The following is a 19,224-nucleotide window of genomic DNA, read 5'->3' as shown; positions in this document are numbered from 1 at the left end:
TGGATCACGAGATTGCAGTAATTCAATCGTATCTTCAGGCTTCACTTCTAATTCTAGTTCTCTTGCTATTTCTACCACATCTGTAGTTATTTCCTTCACAGAAATCTTGAACCTCTCAGAGTCATCCATGAGGGTTGGAATCCACTTCTTCAAAATTCTTGCTAATGTTTGATATTTTGACCTCCTCACATTAATTATGAACATTCTTAATGGCATCTGGAATGGTTAACCCTTTCCAGAGGTTTTCAGTTGACCTAGATCCGTTGAAGGAATCATTATCTATGGCAGCTATAGCCTTACAAAATGTATTTCTTAAATAATAAGACTTGAATGTTGAAATGACTCCTTATTCCATAGGCTGCAGAATCAGTGTTGTGTTCACAACAATGAAACAACGTTGTTCTCCTTGTTCATCTCCATGAGAGCTCTTGGGTGACCAGGTGCATTGTCAAGGAGCAATATTATTTGGAAAGGAATTTGTTTTTTTTTTCTGAGCAGTAGGTCTGAACAGTAGGCTTAAAGTATTCAGTAAACTATGCCACAAACAGATGTGCTTTCACCCAGGCTTTGTTGTTACATTTATACAGCACAGGCAGAGTAAATTTAGCATAATTCTATGGATTTTCAGGATGCCTCCAAAGATTTTCAGAGTAGTAAATGAGGCATTGACTTCAGCTTAAAAGTCACCAGTTGTATTAGTCCCTAACAAGAGAATCAGACTATCCTTTGAAGGTTTGAAGCCAGGCGTGGACTTCCTCTCTCTAGCTATGAAAGTCCTAGGTGTCATCTTCTTCCAATAAAAGTCTATTTTGTCTGTTGACAATCTGCTGTTTAGCATAGCCACCTTCATCAGTTATTGTAGCTAGATCTTCTGGATAAGCTGCTGCAGCTTTTACATCAGCACTTGCTGCTTCACCTTGCACTTTGCTGTTATGGAGATGACTTCTTTAAATTCCATGAACCAACCTCTGCTAGCATCAAACTTTTCCAGCGTTCTCACCTGTTTTAGCTTTCATAGAACTGAAGAGAGTTGGAACCTTGCTCTGGATTAGGTTTTAACTTAAGGAAGGGAATGTTGTGGCTGGTTTAATCTTCTGTCCAGACCACTGAGACTTTCTCTATATAAGCAATACGGTGGGTTTGTCTTCTTATCGTTCATGTGTTCACTGGAGTAGCATTTTTAATTTCCTTTCAGAGCTTTCCTTGGCATTCACAACCTAGCTAACCATTTTGTGCAAAAGGCCTAGCTTTTGGCCTGTCTTGGCTTTCGACATGCCTTCCTCATTAAGCTTGATTATTTCTAGCTTTTGATTTCAAGTGAGAGATGTAAGACTCTTTCACTTGAATAATTAGAGGCCATTGTAGGGTTATTATTAATAATTGGCCTGATTTCAATATTATTGGGTCTCAGGAAATAGAGGGGTCCAAGGAGAGGGAGAGAAATTGGAGAATGGCTGGTCAGTGGAGCAGTCAGAACACATACAACATTTATGGGGCTTGTGGCACCCCAAAACAATGACAACAATATGTGCTGGTGTGTACCACAGAATTCTAGAAGGGCTCAGGAATTGAAGGCACCAGGATCTTGAAAGATAAGGTGTGTTGAAAGCACATATGTGAAGTAAGATCCCTTGATCCTCCGCTTAGCCAGGTGATCACCCTATCCCTAGCTCATCAGGCAATGTGGAATTTCACCTGAGGGCTCCAGACTTGACTCTAACACACTCGAGGACAGGTAGACGTACAAATGTATTGAAAACAGAGGAACTAAGTGAAAGCCTACGTAGTAAACAATAAGACTGTTTAGGCCCTTTTCCCCAGTAGGTCCCAGAACTCCGGCAGCCAAACTCACATCCCCTGTGCAGAAGAATGGAGCATTCATCTGCAAAACTGCACCTGACCAGCCCACAAGAAAAGGCCTGCAGATATGGATATTTAGGTTGTATGTATGTGGTGAAACAGCTAGGTCTGCTCTTAGCACCCTCTGATGCTGAGCCCACACTCTGCATAACTTCGAATCAACTTTTGGTGCCTCACTCAAATACAAATGGACAGCTGAGGAATCATATTCAATTAAGAAAGCTTCCAAAATGAAAACAACTGAAATACGTAGACTATAAGCTAGTAAACAATATTGTTTAAAACCTGCAGAAGAACGAGAGACTGAGGAGCAGAAGAAAACTTAAAAACGAGGCTGGGCGTGGTGGCTCACGCCTGTACTCCCAGCTCTTTGGGAGGCCAAGGTAGGTGGAACACGAGGTCAGGAGATAGAGACCAGCCTGGCTAACATGGTGAAAACCTGTCTCTACTAGAAATACAAAAAAAACTAGCTGGGCATGGCAGGGTGCACCTGTAATCCCAGCTACTCAGGAGGCTGAGGTGGGAGAATTGCTTGAACCCGGGAGGTGGAGGTTGCAGTGAGCCGAGATTGCACCACTGCACTCCAGCCTGGGAGACAGAGCAAGACTGTCTCAGGAAAAAAAAAAAGAAAAATTGTAATTAGTAGCTTCAGATATATGGGAACATCTTGTAAGAGCCCATTTTGTATTTATGAGACAAGAAAAGATGCTGTAGAAAAGGAACAAGAGAGAGCTTTTAGAAGCACATGCACCCTATAACTTAAAGTATTAAAAAAAAAAAAGAAGGTAGCAAAAGTAGAAAATTTCAGCTGAAGCATAAGATAATATTAAACCTCTAAGAGAACAAAAAGTCTGAGGAAAAACTAAGAATGTTAAGATAATTCATAAGTCCCATGTTTGAGTACTAGGAGTTTCAGAAATAAAGGAGTGAGAAGGAGGAGAGACAAATTTATTAAGGAAATAACATAAGGAAGTTGTCCAGAATTGAAGGATATGAATGTTTGAGTTTAAAAGAGCCCATGAAGTGCCCGACAAAATGAGTGGAGAAAGATCTGTTGTCAAATACATATTTTTGTAAATTTCACTACACTAGGAATAAAGATCATAAAAGCCTTCAAAAAGGTTTTATATTAAGGATCAGGAATCAAAAGGAACATCAACTTTTCAGCAACAATGCCGAAAGTAGAAAATGGTTACTAAGAATATTTACTGGGCAAAATTTTCATCAAGCATGAGGAAATAAAGTCATTTCCAGGCAGCCAAGGGCTCCAGTGTGGTGGATGTGGACACTTTGTCAGGAAGCTCCTGGAGGATGTGCTCCACACACAGGGGAGTAACCCAGGAGGAGGAAGAGCCTGCACAGAGCAGAGATGAGTCACTCCAGGAGGAATCATTCTGTTCAGAAGAGACACCAAGGGAATTTCTAGGGAGGTGGTGAGAAGCTTCAGCAATCCTAGAGAGCAATTCATATTGGGACAGGAAGGCCTTCTGGAGAATTCTAAGTAGTGTTTCCAAGGGGGAAGAAATGAAGCTAATGCATTGTCTTATCGGCGTGGCAATATTGAGAGGAGCTTTATGACTCCTTTATTTATTTATTTATAACTTGAATTATTAAACTCTGGTGGAGGGTTTAATGAGGAATTAGAGATAAGTGTGTGTGTTTTTTTTTAAACCAAGCAAACAACAACAAGGTAGATATTAACACTGAGGGGAAACAGTTTTTAAAAAAGGGAAATAATATGCTACATGGCTCAGTCACAAACAGTATTTATGTGATATTGGAATAATTAAAAGCAGAATTGTGATAAAACTTGCTGGGGAGATGGGGGAGAAAAAGCATATTTGTGTTGAGGGGAAGCAGAGGTGTAAAATAGCTAATCCTCATCTTCTCCAGCAGGAAATCAAGAAGTAATATTTAAAATTGAAAAAAGAATAAATATTAATATTTGCATATTATTTAGAAATAACAGAGGTAAATGCCAGGAAAAATAACTGAAAGAATTGAACATGGCTGCTTGTGAAAAACAGGGCAGAAAGGTGGAGAGAGCTGGGGCAGGGACTACTTGTCTTCACTATAAATACATCTCCTGGGTGCTCTTTGACTTCAGGAATGGATATGTACTATCAACATGCAAAAATTGAATTAAACATTTTTTAATTAATTCCCTACAACATTCCCTGAATTCTTCTGCATGGCATACTAGACTAAAAAGTTGCCATTGATAAAACAGTATGTGATCAGATAAGCTCCAGAAACACTTTGCATTTGCCCATGGAGCTTTGCAGTGTGCATCAGCGTGCTAAAGGTTCTGAGAATTCCTGTGGTAAAGAAATGTTTTGCTGGGCACGGTGGCTCACGCCTATAATCCCAGGACTTTGGGAGGCTGAGGCGGGCAGATCATGTGAGGTCAGGAGTTCGAGACCAGCCTGGCCAACATGGTGAAACCCCCATCTCTACTAAAAATATAAAAATTAGCTGGGCATGGTGTTGCGTGCCTATAATCCCAGCTACTTGGGAGGCTGAGGCAGGAGAATCCCTTGAACTCCGGAGGTGGAGGTTGCAGTGAGCCAAGATCGTGCCACTGCACTCCAGTCTGGGCAACAGAGTGAGACTCTGTCTCAAAAAAACAAAGAAATATTTTGGCCGGGCACAGTGGCTCATGCCTGTAATCCCAGCCGAAAGCGGCAGATCACTTGAAGTCAGGAGTTCGAGACCAGCCGGGCCAACATGGTGAAACCCTGTCTCCACTAAAAATACAGAAATTAACTGAATGTGGTGGTGGGTGCCTGTAATCCCAGACACTCAAGAGGCTAAGGCAGGAGAATTGCTTGAACCCAGGACCGGGAGGTTGCAGGGAACTGAGCTCACACCACTGCACTCCAGCCTGGGTTACAGAGTGAGACTCTGTCTCAAAAAAAAAAAAAAAAAAATTTTTTTTGACTCAGCATTTCACAACTTACTTGCTCACAGAATCAATTTGCATGTAACACATATTAACATTCTGTGACTTAGTATTCTACATAACACCATTTGAGAAATTTTCAAATACTGCCAGTGAAAAACTTTTAATTTTCTGGTTCATAAGAGATGAGTCGCTTAAAAATAAACCTTCTTCCTTTTTAACAAGATGCCATGCAAACTACACTAATGACTTTTCTTACTCTGAAGAAAACGATAATATGTGATAGAAAACGTTGGATATGTGATATGCTTATGTGCATGCATTTTTTAACAATGTTTGCACACCCTGTAGCTTTCCCAAAAATCTGGGCCAGAACACTGGATGAAGGTGGGGAGAGTGGGAGAATGAAAGATAATTTTTCACACTCCTCCAGTGCTAATAGGCTCTGCAATAGGCTCCTATGGCTTTTCTCATTCAGCTCCCACCAGAGCCTGTAGTGTGGGCAGGGCAGCAATTTTTGGAGTTGAGAAGGAGATTGAGTTGCATTAAGTCATCAGACTATTTAGGGGCCAGCATCAGAACCAGAGTCTTCAGTCCAAGGCTCCCACCACACCACCACACCAACCCAAATGTGTCTTCTTTTTTGATGTTAAGTTGGAACAAACTGATTGAGTCCCAGATGTTTATACCAGTGCATCTGTAGTTTCAAATGGATATATGATATTTTGTCATTCATTTGACGGACGTTCCCAGCAGAGAGAATACATTCCTGCCGCTACAAAAACAGGACTGTGACCCATTATAAAATAAATAAACACAAAATAAAATAAACGTGACAGTGGCTTCCTAGTCAGGTGATTCTCCCAGTGGGTAGGGAAATATACAGCCTAGGGATGGTTCTGATAGCTCTTACCTACCCTTGAGAAACATTTGAATAGATGGTTTAATCCACTTCATTTGCGCAGTAAAGAAGGACATCTCTCTTTAGCTAGTTATCTGAGAAAAGTGCCATCTAAGACACTTGTGTGGTTGTACGGGGAAAATACCCATAAATTGCTTTTCTAAATATTTTTCTGCATGTAAAATGATATTACTGTTACCAGTGCCTTTGTAGACTGGAACAGACATTGCCTTGATAAACAACAAAACATTGCGTAGTGGCTAGAATATGGCTATAGGCAAAGACAGGTACTCAAACCAGTAGCTAAGTTGTCAGATAGTTCAGAAGATGAGTGCACAGCCATACGAGTCTAATTCATGGACCCCTGGCAGAAGCTTTTGTAACCAATAGGAAATATATTTTTCGTAAAGAAAGAAGAGCTAATATTTAGTATAGGAGCCAAAATAAAGAACTTAAAATCATTTACATGGATTTTTCTAGCTAGCAATTAGAAAAGTGGGCTTGAGATTTGAGGGTCAGCTTATATTCTTAGGGATGTGGAGGAAGACAGATGATAAATTTATAAAGAAAAAAAGAATAATTTCAGACAATAATATAAACCTCAAAGGAAATAAAAGGGAGTAATGGTATAGTGGTAAGGCAGGGGAGGACTGCTTCAGCTAGGGTGAGCAGGACAGGCTCTTCTGAGAAGATATGTGAGAGGAGGTTTGAGTAAGATGGCAGTCATATGAGGATCTAGGACTGTATAGCTCCAAACAGAAGGAACAGTGGGAACAAAGACCCCGAGTCATGAATAGTAGGTATGTTTAGAGGTAGAGCTAAATGGAAGTATAGAATCTCAACCTTCTAGATTTTTAATCTTTCCAGTGCCACCATAATCCTTAGAGTGCTTATTGAAGTTCTCTCACAATAATTAGTTATACTTGAAATCATACGTAAGTGTGTAATTTGATTTAAATATTTCTTATTTCCAAGTTTCTAGATCCCTTATGCATCTCCTTCAGTACTTATGCTTTCCCCTTCAGTACACAGCATACCATCAGAATTTCTCCAAAAATAGTAACATCTTGAAGAACAGTGATTTTAGCAATTCTTGTTAATTATAAGTGACTCATAATTTTAACATAGTTTTCTGTTGGACTCGAAACCTGCTTAGGGGCATACTGACTCCAGAAACATTTTTCACTGATTTATCCAGACTTTGAAATTTGCTTGTCTCCTAGAACCCACCTCCTAGAAGTGGTGGTCGCTGCTGCCTCTGATGAGATTTAGTGCTTATGCATATTTTAAGGGTCCTGATTCTTTTTGCTTTATGTTTATATAGCTACTATAGTTAATGCCAAGGGACTCTGCCCTTCTTTTTGTTTGTGTTTTTTTGTTTTGTTTTTTGGTAACATTTGGACTATGGACTATATTTAGAAAATCTTTAGAGGAGATATATTTAAGAGATTATGGCATATCTGTAGTGGCGTTTGACCAGTGTATGTTCTAGAGACTAACTTGCCAAATTCCTGAGCTTCAAGAAATGACTGTTCAAGCTCACCTGCCAAGAGACTGGCAAGTTGGGGAGAAGGGGAGATGTGGCAGGAGTGTGGCCCTCAGGCCTGGCTTTGCGGAGCTGAGAATGGGAGAGAAGAAACCAACAGCATTCTCCAGGGTAAGGATCCAAAAACGATCTCTTTTGGTTCTTCTGGAACCAAAAGAGAAGATCGAGAGCACCTTCTCTGAAGGAGCCAAGCAGCAGGGCAGTAACTAGCTTCTGCAGTTCTGCAGCAGAAGTCTGTTTGGATGCTAAATGAAAAGGGGAGCAGGAGAACTTTTCCGCAGGCAATGACTTTACAAAAAGGGAGCAGACTTCTGCATCCACCACGATGGAGTAACAGGGACCAGATTTATTCTCCCACCTGAAACAATGAAAAGCCAGGTGAAATAAATGAGAGAATGTTTTTAAGACACTGGATTTTGGACAAAGAAGAGATGTGATGGTACCCGATAGATAGGAAACAAGTGAGGTGAGCCCTGTGATTGCCTCTGCATCCTGCCTAGAGAGAGTTTCCAGGGTGCACTGCAGGGAAGTGGACCCAGGCAGAGCCTGGCAGACTCAGAGTTGAAGAGCTAAATCTGGGGAGATCAAGGCAGCTGGAGTTTACAGGACATAGTCCCAGAGAGGAGAGAGTTTCTGAGAGGGTGTCCATGAATATTCACCTGATAATACAGGTGAGGAAACTATCCAAGGCAGGAGGGAAAAAAATATCCAAGAGGGTGAGCTAGCAGTGCCTGGCACTCACACAGAGCCTCTTCCCAATAGTCGGACTGGGAAAACTCATAATTACTGAGGTATTGGGAAGTGGACTCGGTGAATTCTTGCCTCAGTAGGATGTGTAATTGGCTTTTGTCTGAATACTGCTGAAGACGTGCTTAGCAAATCATAAAGCAAGCATCAGAAGAATCAAGCTGTTTCCAAGTAAATTAACTGTATAACAAACAAAGCTCAAGAGTATTTATAGGAATATAAAAATACCTAGCACCAAACAAGATAAATCACAATGTCTGGTATCTAATCAAAGATTACTAGGAAAACATATGGAGGAAGATAGTCAATCAAAGCCATTAAAAACTGACACAGATATTAGAATTAGAAGACAAGGACAGTAAAAATTGTTATTGTAACTATATTCTGTTCAAAAAGTGAAGTAGAGACATGGAAAATATAAAAAAGGCTGAAACTTGTATCTCTTTTCTCCATTTTCTCCTTTTACTCCCCCCTCTCCCTATTAGATGCTAGATTTTAGATGGTTCCCAGGTGGTTAATTGAAAGTAAATTGACATTTTTATTTTATTGTATTTATTATAATGTAATCACATTTACTAGGCCAATGACCTCTTGAAAACAGACTGAGAGCTATGAATTTGTTGGCTTCATAAATGTGTAATCACACCTTACATTTTCTTTTAAAATTAAACCTAAGCTTATGAGTTGGCAAGGAATTGAACTTAACAAAATTTTTGCTCTAAAGTGTCTGTTAGAGAATAAATCTTGGCAGTTTCAGACTTTATGTGTAGTCACGAGAACAGATGTAGCTAGAATATTTAACAGTTTATTAGATCCTTGGGTTGACAGTAAATAGAGTTTAGGACTGATATTTAAGTTCATAAAGCTTTATTTTGAACAATGAGTATCTGTTTGCCATTTTTAAATAATAAATGTCTCTCTAACTGGTTTACAAAATTCTTTTCGTTATCTCTTTCCTCCAGTTATGCAAATGACACGCTGGGGTTCAAGCTTTTTGTTTTTAAGAGGCATGAAAACCTTAAGTGTATCTTTGAGGTGGAGAGGAGCAGAGACTAAAGATATAGCAATCTCGAGAAAAGTTTTTTGAAATTAAGCAAAGCAAAATTATTATTATCCTGGGTTGAAAAGTAGGTAATCCTTTTTTCCAAAGTTAGATTGATTATAGTTTGTACATTACAATTTAGAGTCTGTAATAACTTTCAGTGTTTTAGAATTCATTTATTACATTTGGAATAATATTTTATGTTTTTTATGACCCACAGTTGTGTTGGAGTTTATGTTCCATCAGTTACTGTGTTTTTCAAAGATACTTTCAAAAGTATAAAATTTATCAGTTATTTTAGTCTTCAGTTGAATGTGGCTAAAACCATGATATTACCCTATGCTTTTCTCACTTTTCTGGTTTTCTTGACGGATATGAGAGCTGGGACAGGCAGAGGCACACCTGGCAGCCTGCCATACCTGCTCTGACATCGGTGGTAAGCAAGAACCATGGTGAAGTCAGCAATAAGAAAACAGTACTCCTCCTCTCTGCTGCAGCCCTTCTCTACCCTCTCTGGGCAGTGCTCTAGCATGGCTGTGTTGGCCCCGTTTTTTCTATGGCTAAGAAGCAGGTCTCTTTTTCTTGCCTGCCTTTTACTATTACTAGTCTTTCATTCTGGCTCAGAAAAAAAAATGGCACTATAATTGTTTCAAAGGAATTGAAACAATTGCTACTGGAGATAGTTTTTTGTTTTGTTTAGTTTTGTTTTCAGACAGGGTTTTGGTATATTGCTCAAGAGGTCCTGCTGCCTCAGCCTCCCAAGTAGCTGGGATTATAGGTTTGAATTATTGTGCCCGGCTAATGCTACTGGGGAGGTTTGATACTGGATTTCAAAGAGGGACATTTTCCCCCAAAGATAGCAACATTTTCCTTCCTCTCTGAAAGTTTCATGTTATGTTCTGTTTAGGACCTTTTTTTTTTTTTTCTTTTTCTTTTTTTATTTTGAGATGGAATTTTGCTCTTGTTGTCCAGGCTGGAGTGCAATGAATGGCGTGATCTCAGCTTACCACAACCTCTGCCTCCAGGTCCAAGTGATTCTCCTACCTCAGCCTCCTGAGTAGCTGGAATTACAGGCATGCGCCACCATGCCTGGCTAATTTTTTTTTTTTTTTTTTTTTTTTTTTTTTTTGTAGTAGAGACGGGATTTCTCCATCTTGGTCAGGCTGGTCTCGAACCCGACCTCAGGTGATCCATCCACCTCGGCCTAGCACCAATTCTTATTATAACTGATATCAGAGAAGTGCATTATTGTCATATAAAATAACACGTTACTTTTGAGGCAGAGAAAATAGAAGTTACAGTTCTTAAGGATTAATTCAGGTAGATTTGAGAATTTATTAGTTGATCCCAATATTTTTGCTGTACATGGGTTTTTAAAAGCTAAAAAGTATCCTTTAAAATTCTTAACATTGGACTAGTTTGGGGAAAGCTAAAACACGATTTTACCTCATAATGAACTTTTAAGAATATTTCTTAATTAAAATGAATGGGCAAGGTACATGGCATACCACAGTTAAAATATTGTCGAAAAAGAAAGATTGCATCAACATTGTATAATATGAAAACATTGTTAGAGAACAAGTCCATGATTCATTTGAAGTGTTTAACCTATGTTTTTCTTAGCTTTTTAAGTAACTAAGGTCCTTGACAAATCAATCTTTATTTACCTGACTTGATACTGTCCTCTCTTGACTTCAACACCAGTATCCCAGATGTTCTTCTCTGCCTCAGGTTCATTTTAGTTTTCTTTGTAGATGTTTTAATGCTGGTGTTCACTTGTGCTCTGGTCTTGGTTGTTGCCTCCTCTCATTCTGCAGACCCTCCTTGGGCATGCTCTTCTACATCCTTGGCTCATCTGCCAGCCATAAGGTGATCATTATCAAACCACTGTATTCAGTGCAGGTCTCTCTTCTTACCTGCAGAACCAGTTGCCACCTACACAGCTCTTCCTGGACTTCTCAACAGCACCATGCCCAAAATTGTCTTCCACAGCAAAACCTGACCTTTTTCTGTTCTAATAAGATACCATCACTACAGATTTATCCAGGCCACAAATGTGGGAGTCTTCATAATCTCCTCCTTCCTCTCCTACCATCTGCTCAGTTCTCAGTCCAGCCCAATATTTCCTGACTCTGTCCTTGCCTTTCTGTCTTCACTGATCCTTTCCGGAGTTCTAGCCCACGTCTTTGTAGCCTGAGTTACACTAATAGCCTCTTAATTAGTCTTGCTGTCTGTAGTCTTGTGTCCCTTCATTTATATTACTGTTAGAGTGCTCCTTTTTTCCCAAATGCAGATATTAAGATTTCTGATCGTCAAGATAAAAAAATTAAATGATGGTGGTGACTATAGCAGTAGCCTTTATTGAACACTTAATATGTACCAGATACTGCTTAAAAACTCCAAATTAACTCATGGAAGTCTCACAATGACCATTTGAGTAGGTGTACTCTCTTCTCTACCAATAAAGAAAAGAGAGACTAGGGGAGATAAAACAACTTGTCAGGAGTTGGAAGTAGCGGTGCTGGGCCAGAACCAATGTTTTCCTGACTTCAAAGTCTCCTCATATCTTTGATAGTAAACTGCCTCCACACAAAGCCATCTGTACTCTGTGCTTGGGTGCCATGGAGTATGGAAAGGACCTTGCTTCTCTGCATGTATGGACTGCTGTGGGTGACTCAATGTAAGGATGGATTGAGATTTTAGGGCCTGGTGCCGCTTGATCAGGAATATATTTGTATGTGGGATGCATGAGTTTTAAAAAAAAAATCCACCTTCTACCCTATCAGCTATAAATGGCAACAAGCCTGTAAGGATATACAGTTTCAAGTGGTGGGGCATGACTGCAGACAGCTAATAAATGACAAGCCATTGATTTGGTGATAATTAATGGTAGGATGGCTCTTTAAGGAATTGGCTAGCCACTAAGAATTTTGAATTAAAAAATCAGTAACACAAAGGTGATATAAATTTTTTAAATTTGTAATAAAAATTTAAATTTAAATTTGTAATAAAGATTTTTAGCCAATTAGTTGCTGTGGACTAGTCATTAAACACCAGTACACCGGTGAAAATAAAAGTGTTTTTTGCAGGCTTATTTTTGAAAACCACGACATGTCTTCAGGGCTATGTTGGGGATTTTACCTCATGCATACATCAATGATCCTGGCTTTCAACGTTAGTTTTTATTAGTTTCCTAAAAATAATGTACTTTCCCCAAGCTAGGTTGACCCAGATGTTGCCTGGATGTTTTGGGGTGGCTCTGAGTTTCACATATCTGACTCTGGAATTCTATAGATTTAGTGATCTACTTAAGTAACTTTCTGTTAGGGCTAAACTTGACCCTTGAACTGTATTCTGGATGCTGAAGATGATACACATGCAGAGTCAGCTGTGGGTTTTATTCCCAGTTCTGTCACTTACTATCTGTGTGGCCTTCCATCCTCAAGCCCCATTTTCCTCATGTATTAAGTGAGGGTGATGATACCTACAGTTAGGTAATTACAAGTTATAGGAGACAGTATGTGTAAAGTGCCTTGCATATTGTGGAGTATACAGTAGGAACTCAATAAATATCCCTTACCCCTATCTCATCTTTCCTTATCCTACTTGCTTCAGCCTCTCTTTATCCAGGCATGGCTTCTAAATCAAATAGATTTTCATGTAAAATAAGTTTAGGGAAATGATTCTTGCAAGGTGGGATGGAATGTAATCCATGTATAACTTAGTGCTGCCAACCTGCGTAGACCTTCATTATCTTTTTTGGAATCCATTTTTCTTAAATTCCAGGTCTTCTTTGTTACCATATCCTTCAGATCCTTTTCAACTTTAAATTCCAAGATTTTGGAATCTTATCATCTTGTTACTTTCTTGGCTGTATTTGCCCAAAATAGATATATACAATTTATATTAATAGCATAATAAATAAGGATATAATGCCATTTTTACAGTGAACTGGCTGCTTTTTAAGATGTTTTATTTTAAAGATAATGTTGAGAATGTCTTGCTGGTTTTGTATAAGAATAAATGACAACAGAGACTTTTAAGGTATAGAGAGTCCTGAGAAAATTCATCTCAAGCTGGAAGGAGGCCCCTCCCACCACCCACCCCCAATCCCCCTCAACCCCACCAAGCCTGTAGGGTGGCACCACAGGACTGTGGACTGCCGGGAAACAACAGACCTCTGACTTGTTGGTGATGAATGGTAGATGCTTCTTTCTTGAGAGTGGGCCTGTGAGATCTTTCCCAGGAACAAGTAGTCACAGTAATAGGTTCTGTCCATCAGCCATAACAAAGGGACACTGTTCAGGAATGTTCTATAAAAGAGTATTGCTGATCATGCTTAAAAAAAATTTCCCCTAAACATTTCTACACATGAAGAAAAATGTTAGGGTGCAATTTGCAGTTGGTGTTTTGAATGTGGTATTTTGTGTTAGCCTTTTATCATGGATTTGTCCTAGGGAGGCAGTTTAGGATTTAGAGAGAGTTTGCTTTATCTGTGTTTATGGAGGCATTTATCCAGTAGCTTCTGTCTATTAAGTTTTCATCTTCAGTCTGAGCTAGTTGATTTCTACTCATATATAGATTTAATATACTTCTTGTAACATTCCATAGGCTTATTAATGTGATTCTTTCTTTCATTTTTATTCTTCATAACTCAATCCCTGGAGAGAAAATGATTAAATATTAGCAGTTTCACCCTTTGGAATATTATTAGCTTTTGATCCTGCGTTATTTTTTGAATGTTTTAGTTTTAGGGTTATGCTAAATTTTGTAAAGGCATTAGCTGAATTGAGTAAATTTTGAAATATGTTAACATTTAAAATGAGACATTTCAATTTTTTGTTTGATCTTCTGAAAATACTATTAAACTATGGAAATAAGAAACTCAATTTTTAGAAAATGCAAGCAACAAACAAGTTGTTTCAAATGAGATAATATTTGATCAAACTTTATCAAAAATAAAATCTATATTTTATTACAGCAATGGCCTCTTTGAAGAAGCAGATCTTAGTCATCCTGCAGCCTCAGTACTTGGTAATCATGATTTGCTGAGTGTCTGTTGGGTCCAACTCTGGGCACGCATGTGATGCAGGATGGAAGAGATGCAGTCTCTGCACTTCAGGAACTGTAGAGACGATACCTGTATGAGCAGAACCACATTACAAGGCAGCACATGAAATGTATAATATTGATAGAGTTTAGTGCTACAGAATTTTTGATAAAGGAGAGATCACTGATTGGATGTCAATGAAGTCTTCTTGGAAAAGATGAACTTGAAGGCTGTTTTACACTAATTATTATTATTAGCATTTTTATGCTAATAACACAGTTTGAAGGAGAGTGACTGGAACTTAAAACTCCTGCTTACCCATGCTTTTTCATCTGGTTAGCTGAGAGTATGACTTAATGCTTAAGAGTAAAATATCTGCCATGTTCTCGATAAATGTTGCCCATCATCATCAGTTATACTGTCCTTGAAAATGCATCAGCTCAGTCCTTGCTTCTCCAGGAGGCCTTTCCTACCAAACCTAAGTGTATGAGTTGTCCTCTCTTCTTTATTCCTAGAGAATCCTCAGCATGTCATTACCAAAGCACTATAATCTATGACATTGATTTCTAATTATTGCTTTATTTCTCTGTCTCTCCCACTAAAGTTCCTTGAGGTTATGGAACATGTCTATTCCAAACCTAGCATTATTCCTAATGCTATTCCTAACATTATCATAGTGTATAAGGCTTAGTAAATTTTTGTTGAATGAATGATTGAACTCAACCAAGATTATATTTAGTATACGAAAATGGATATTTATATAAGGTTGATGGCAGTGACGATGGAGAGAAGTGGATCAATTCAGGCTATCTTTTGAGATGGAATTGACAGGATTTATTGATGAATTGGATGGAGAATGAGGGAGATGGATGAGCCAAAACTTGAGGAGCCGGGTAATGCCATTAACTGAGATGACGTCGACTGGAGAAGAACAGGCTGTCTTGCAAATGTTTGAGTAGCCTACTCCACTTTTGCATAAAGGTATCAAATGGGCAGTTGCATATGAGTCTGGAGCTCAAAGAAGAGATCAAGACAGGAAATGTAATCAGGAAGTTAGTAGCATATGGATGGCATTTAAAGCTAGGGATGAAATTGGCTTATGAGCGAATGTAAGCTGAGGAGAGAAGAGGGCCCAGAACCAAGCCTGCAGCACTCCAGCATCTGGTGGTCTGGAAGGGATGGAGACAATAGCAAAAGAAACTGAGGAGGTGGGAGAACACTAGAGGGAACTGTTTCAAGAAACCACCAGTTGGGTCAAATGCTGCTTAAGGATTAGGATGAAAACAGAGAAGTGGTCTCTGGATTTGGCAACATGATGATTGTTGGTGGCGTTGATTGCATAGTGGGGGGTCCAGAAGCCAAATTGGAATGGGTTCAAGAGTGAATGCGAAGCGAGGGAGTAGGAATCTAGGAGTTAAATCCTCGAGTAGGCTGAAGGGGATGGGAATCCTGTCTGCAGCTTTCAGTCTTCCTGTTTCAGCGGTTTCCAAACTGAACTCATGCATTGCCCTCCAAAATCTTTTCCTTCTTATGATCCAGACTAGAACTTCCCCGGTTAGCATGCTTGTCTCCTTCCTCTCCTTACCCCATTGAGTCAGATGCCTTGGGCTGTTGAGTCTTCTTTATGATACTTTTCAAATTGGAATCCTTCATTTCATTGTCATTGCCACTTACATTGCTCTTGCCAAGTATTAATTAGCTCTTCCCCACGTGCCCCCCACGTGAGTTTCCTGTGTACTCACTGCTTTTATTCTCTCCCTTGCCAGTATATCCATCCATCACAGCTAGAACGTTCTTCCTAAAATACAGCTTTGCTCATGTTATTCTCCTGCTAAAAATAAAACAAAATATTTTAGCCTGGCACTGAGAACTCTCTACCTTTTCATCTGAATTACTTTCTCTTCATTCAGCCTGCTGTTCTGAAGTATTTGCTCCAGGACAAGTACTTGCTGAAGTATTGCTGTTCTGAAGTCTGTTTCCTAAATATAACCTGCGTCGTCTTTGGCCTCTGTGACCTCACGGTCACTGCTGCCTGTGACTGACATGCCTTTCCCTGCCTTCTCTTACATTTTCTATATTTCCAAATGCTGAGTACCTCTAACAGATGGTGGAGTACACCCTAACAATTGTGAAATTTCAAGGCTTTCAGTGCTGCTGCTTTACTTCATCAGTTCCTTAAAAGTTCCATAATACTGGTTGGGCACGATGACTCATGCCTGTAATCCCAGGACTTTGGGAGGCCGAGGCGGGCGGATCAACTGAGGTCAGGAGTTTGAGGCCAGTCTGGCCAACATGGTGAAACCCCATCTCTACTAAAAATACAAAAATTAGCCAGGCATGGTGGTGGGTGGCTGTAATCCCAGCTAATCGGGAGGCTGAGGCAGGAGAATTGCTTGAACCCAGGAGGCAGAGGTTGCAGTGAGCCAAGATCACACCGCTGCACTCCAGCCTGGGTGACAGAGCGAGACTCTGTCTCAAAAAAAAAAAAAAAAAAAAAAAGTTGCATAATACTGATTTTTTTCTTTAAACCAATTATTTGTACCACCACTACTTCAAGCAGTCGTCTGTTTTAGGAATTGGGTACAGGAATGATTTTCTGAAGGGAAGTTTCCTGGAAATTTCACTGACAGTTGTGGAGTTGTGGGTCATGACGCTGTGTGACAGAGGATGCCCAGAAGATGCTGGGCTTGTCCTCTTCACAGCAGCAGACAGACGGTTGCAGGGTGAGCAGGATGAGTCCACAGGAAAACCGCCCTCCTCAATTGCACACTCACTCATTAATGTATTTAATAGTAGTTGCTGGATTCCTTGTTTTTATGGTTGTTAGTATTTGGGGGTAGGAGAATAACAGTGTCTGTGAAATCATTATTCTGAGTTTCAGCTTTTTAAAACAAGAGAGCCCTTTAGAAATTCTGCTCACAGTCACACATTCTAAAAGAAGAAAATTAGAAGCTCTCTAAAGATTGTAATCATAGAAAAAAAAAAAGAATTACTCATTAGAATATTGAACTGAGTGTTCTGTCAACTTTCCCCACGTCGGGGAATTGCTAATGTGAGGATGTCACTAAGAAGTAGATTGAAGATATCTTTTTGAGATTCTCTTGTGATACATATTGCCTTCCTGTTGTATTCTGGTTTTTATTATTGGGGTATAAAGCAGGTTTTAGGCATATTTAGCTTGTACCTAGCTAAGCTTTTAAGAATGAAGTTGATTATTGACTGAAGGGAAACAATTACACAGGTTTTGTTTTTGTTGTTTTGTTTTGTTTCGTTTTTTTTTTTTTTTTTTTTTTTTTGAGACAGAGTCTCGCTCTGTCACCCAGGCTGGAGTGCAGTGGTACGATCTTGGCTTGTTACTAACTGTGCTTCCTGGGTTGAAGTGATTCTCCTGCCTCAGCCTCCCTAGTAGCTGGGATTGCAGGTGCCCACCACCACACCCGGCTAATTTTTTTGTATTTTTAGTAGAGACGGGGTTTCACCATGTTGGCCAGGCTGATCTCGAACTCCTGACCTCAGGTGATCCACCTGCCTCAGCCTCCCAAAGTGCTGGGATTACAGGCATGAGCCACCACGCCTGGCCACACAGGTTTTTGAAAAAATAGGATTGAAAATTCTTGCATAGTTTATGAACCATGGTGCTGGATAATTATTATAAGTAGATATTGTTAGGAAAAAACGGAGTGGGATGACCATCTGATTTAAGAACCTTCACTTTGGCTGTTGCAAGAACATTATCTACTTGGCCTTTCAGTAGGCAGCTTGCCAGTCTCTTCTAGCAGCTGTTGAGTGTAGTCAGCTATTTTGGAACATGAGGGGTGTTGTAATTAGGTGTGTAGAAAATTGATTTAAGAATTCGAAACATCTCTAGATTTTTAGTAAAACCTGGAGTGCAAGTACAAAATAAATGTCTCATATTTTAACTGGGATAACAAGCCTTTATTTCCTCAAAATTACTCATTAGTACTGATAATGAGGAAAAAAATACGTAACTGCAAAATTGTGAGGGAAAGCCTCAAAACAACTTGCTTTGCTTTCTTTGTCACAAAATGTTTATTTTAATCTATGTTTCCCCACTGTACACTTCCCAGGAAACTTTGTGTTTTGGCATCCTTACTTAATATTGACAAAATAATAAACCAGAAGATTCCTAGAGGCTTGGCCCTTTGTGGCATGAGCTGTGCACCTCAATCCTTTGATATGCACTTTCCCCCTTTTCTCCTTTGCTGTTGAAAGGGAAAACAACTGCTTCTATTTTGGATAATTCTTAACTAACGATCTCAAAAATCCAGTATTGAATATTTATCCATCAAGGAAAAATTGTGTTAAGTGCTTTTTATAAACTGATTCTTACATGTATGAGATGGTTCATAGCTGGGATTAAAATGCTGTCTGTGTTCTTATAATTGTTTTATTGTTTAGATGAAATTGTTTAGATTATTATTTGGATTCTGGTGGAACTTTTTTGAGCCATTAATAGAAAATAGCAGAAATAACTGAAAATAGTTGGTTTAGGCTCATTGTACTGGTCATTTCAGTAAAGTATAACTGATATGTGAAGATCCAGAAATACCACTGTGGGCATTTAAAGTACATAAGTTTTTATTATGATGGAAGAACAGTTTTCATTGGGGAGATTTTTAATTTGCATTGTCTTGTCTTTTTTTTTTTTTTCCTACAGGAAGGAACTTGAAACCTTCAAAGGTAATTTTGTGTTAATTCTTCACTTTAAAGTAGTTGAGAGTTCATCAGTGTCAGATGTTCTCTCGACAATGATGAACAAACTCATTTTTTAAAATCAGTTTACATAAAACAGTAAAACTTAATACTGTTTTTGTAGGTTTTGCTTAATCACAGGTGGTTTTGATATTCTCTTTAGCACATGTACCAAGTGAGAATTCCTGCTAATGACCATTATAAGTGGTATGTTAGGAAGGTGCAGTGCTAACTTTGAGGTTGTTGAGAATCATAGTTTAAGAAGATTCTGGTTTCTCTTGTACAGTCTGGGCCATGTGGAAAGGGAATGGTGACAAAGATCAACAGGTGCCCCTGTAATTGACCTTGCAGTCACTCGAACCTCCTGAGAGGTCTTCAGTGCTGGGCCCTGCTCTGCTGCTGTCTTGTGACTTTGGATGAGTCTCTTACCTTTTCAGGCACAGTTTCTCTCTCCATCTGTAAA

At 39.3% G+C, this 19,224-nt stretch overlaps 1 protein-coding gene across 4 annotated transcripts in view; it reads left to right on the top strand.

Moving 5' to 3' along the window:
* Nucleotides 1-19,224, top strand: part of DTNBP1 (dystrobrevin binding protein 1) — a 143,122-nt gene that overhangs the window by 51,258 nt on the left and 72,640 nt on the right. For all 4 annotated transcript variants that reach the window (XM_016954939.3, XM_016954940.3, XM_001169961.7 and 1 more), the window contains one exon: nt 18,727-18,749. In XM_016954939.3, coding sequence (XP_016810428.2) covers nt 18,727-18,749 — 23 coding nt within the window. The remainder of the gene's footprint in view (nt 1-18,726; nt 18,750-19,224) is intronic.

The sequence above is a fragment of the Pan troglodytes genome, chromosome 5, assembly GCF_028858775.2.
Source record: "Pan troglodytes isolate AG18354 chromosome 5, NHGRI_mPanTro3-v2.0_pri, whole genome shotgun sequence".
In the NCBI taxonomy this organism is placed as follows: Eukaryota; Metazoa; Chordata; class Mammalia; order Primates; family Hominidae; genus Pan; species Pan troglodytes.
Note: the sequence above shows the minus strand (reverse complement) of the source record. Positions and strands in the feature narration are given on the sequence as shown.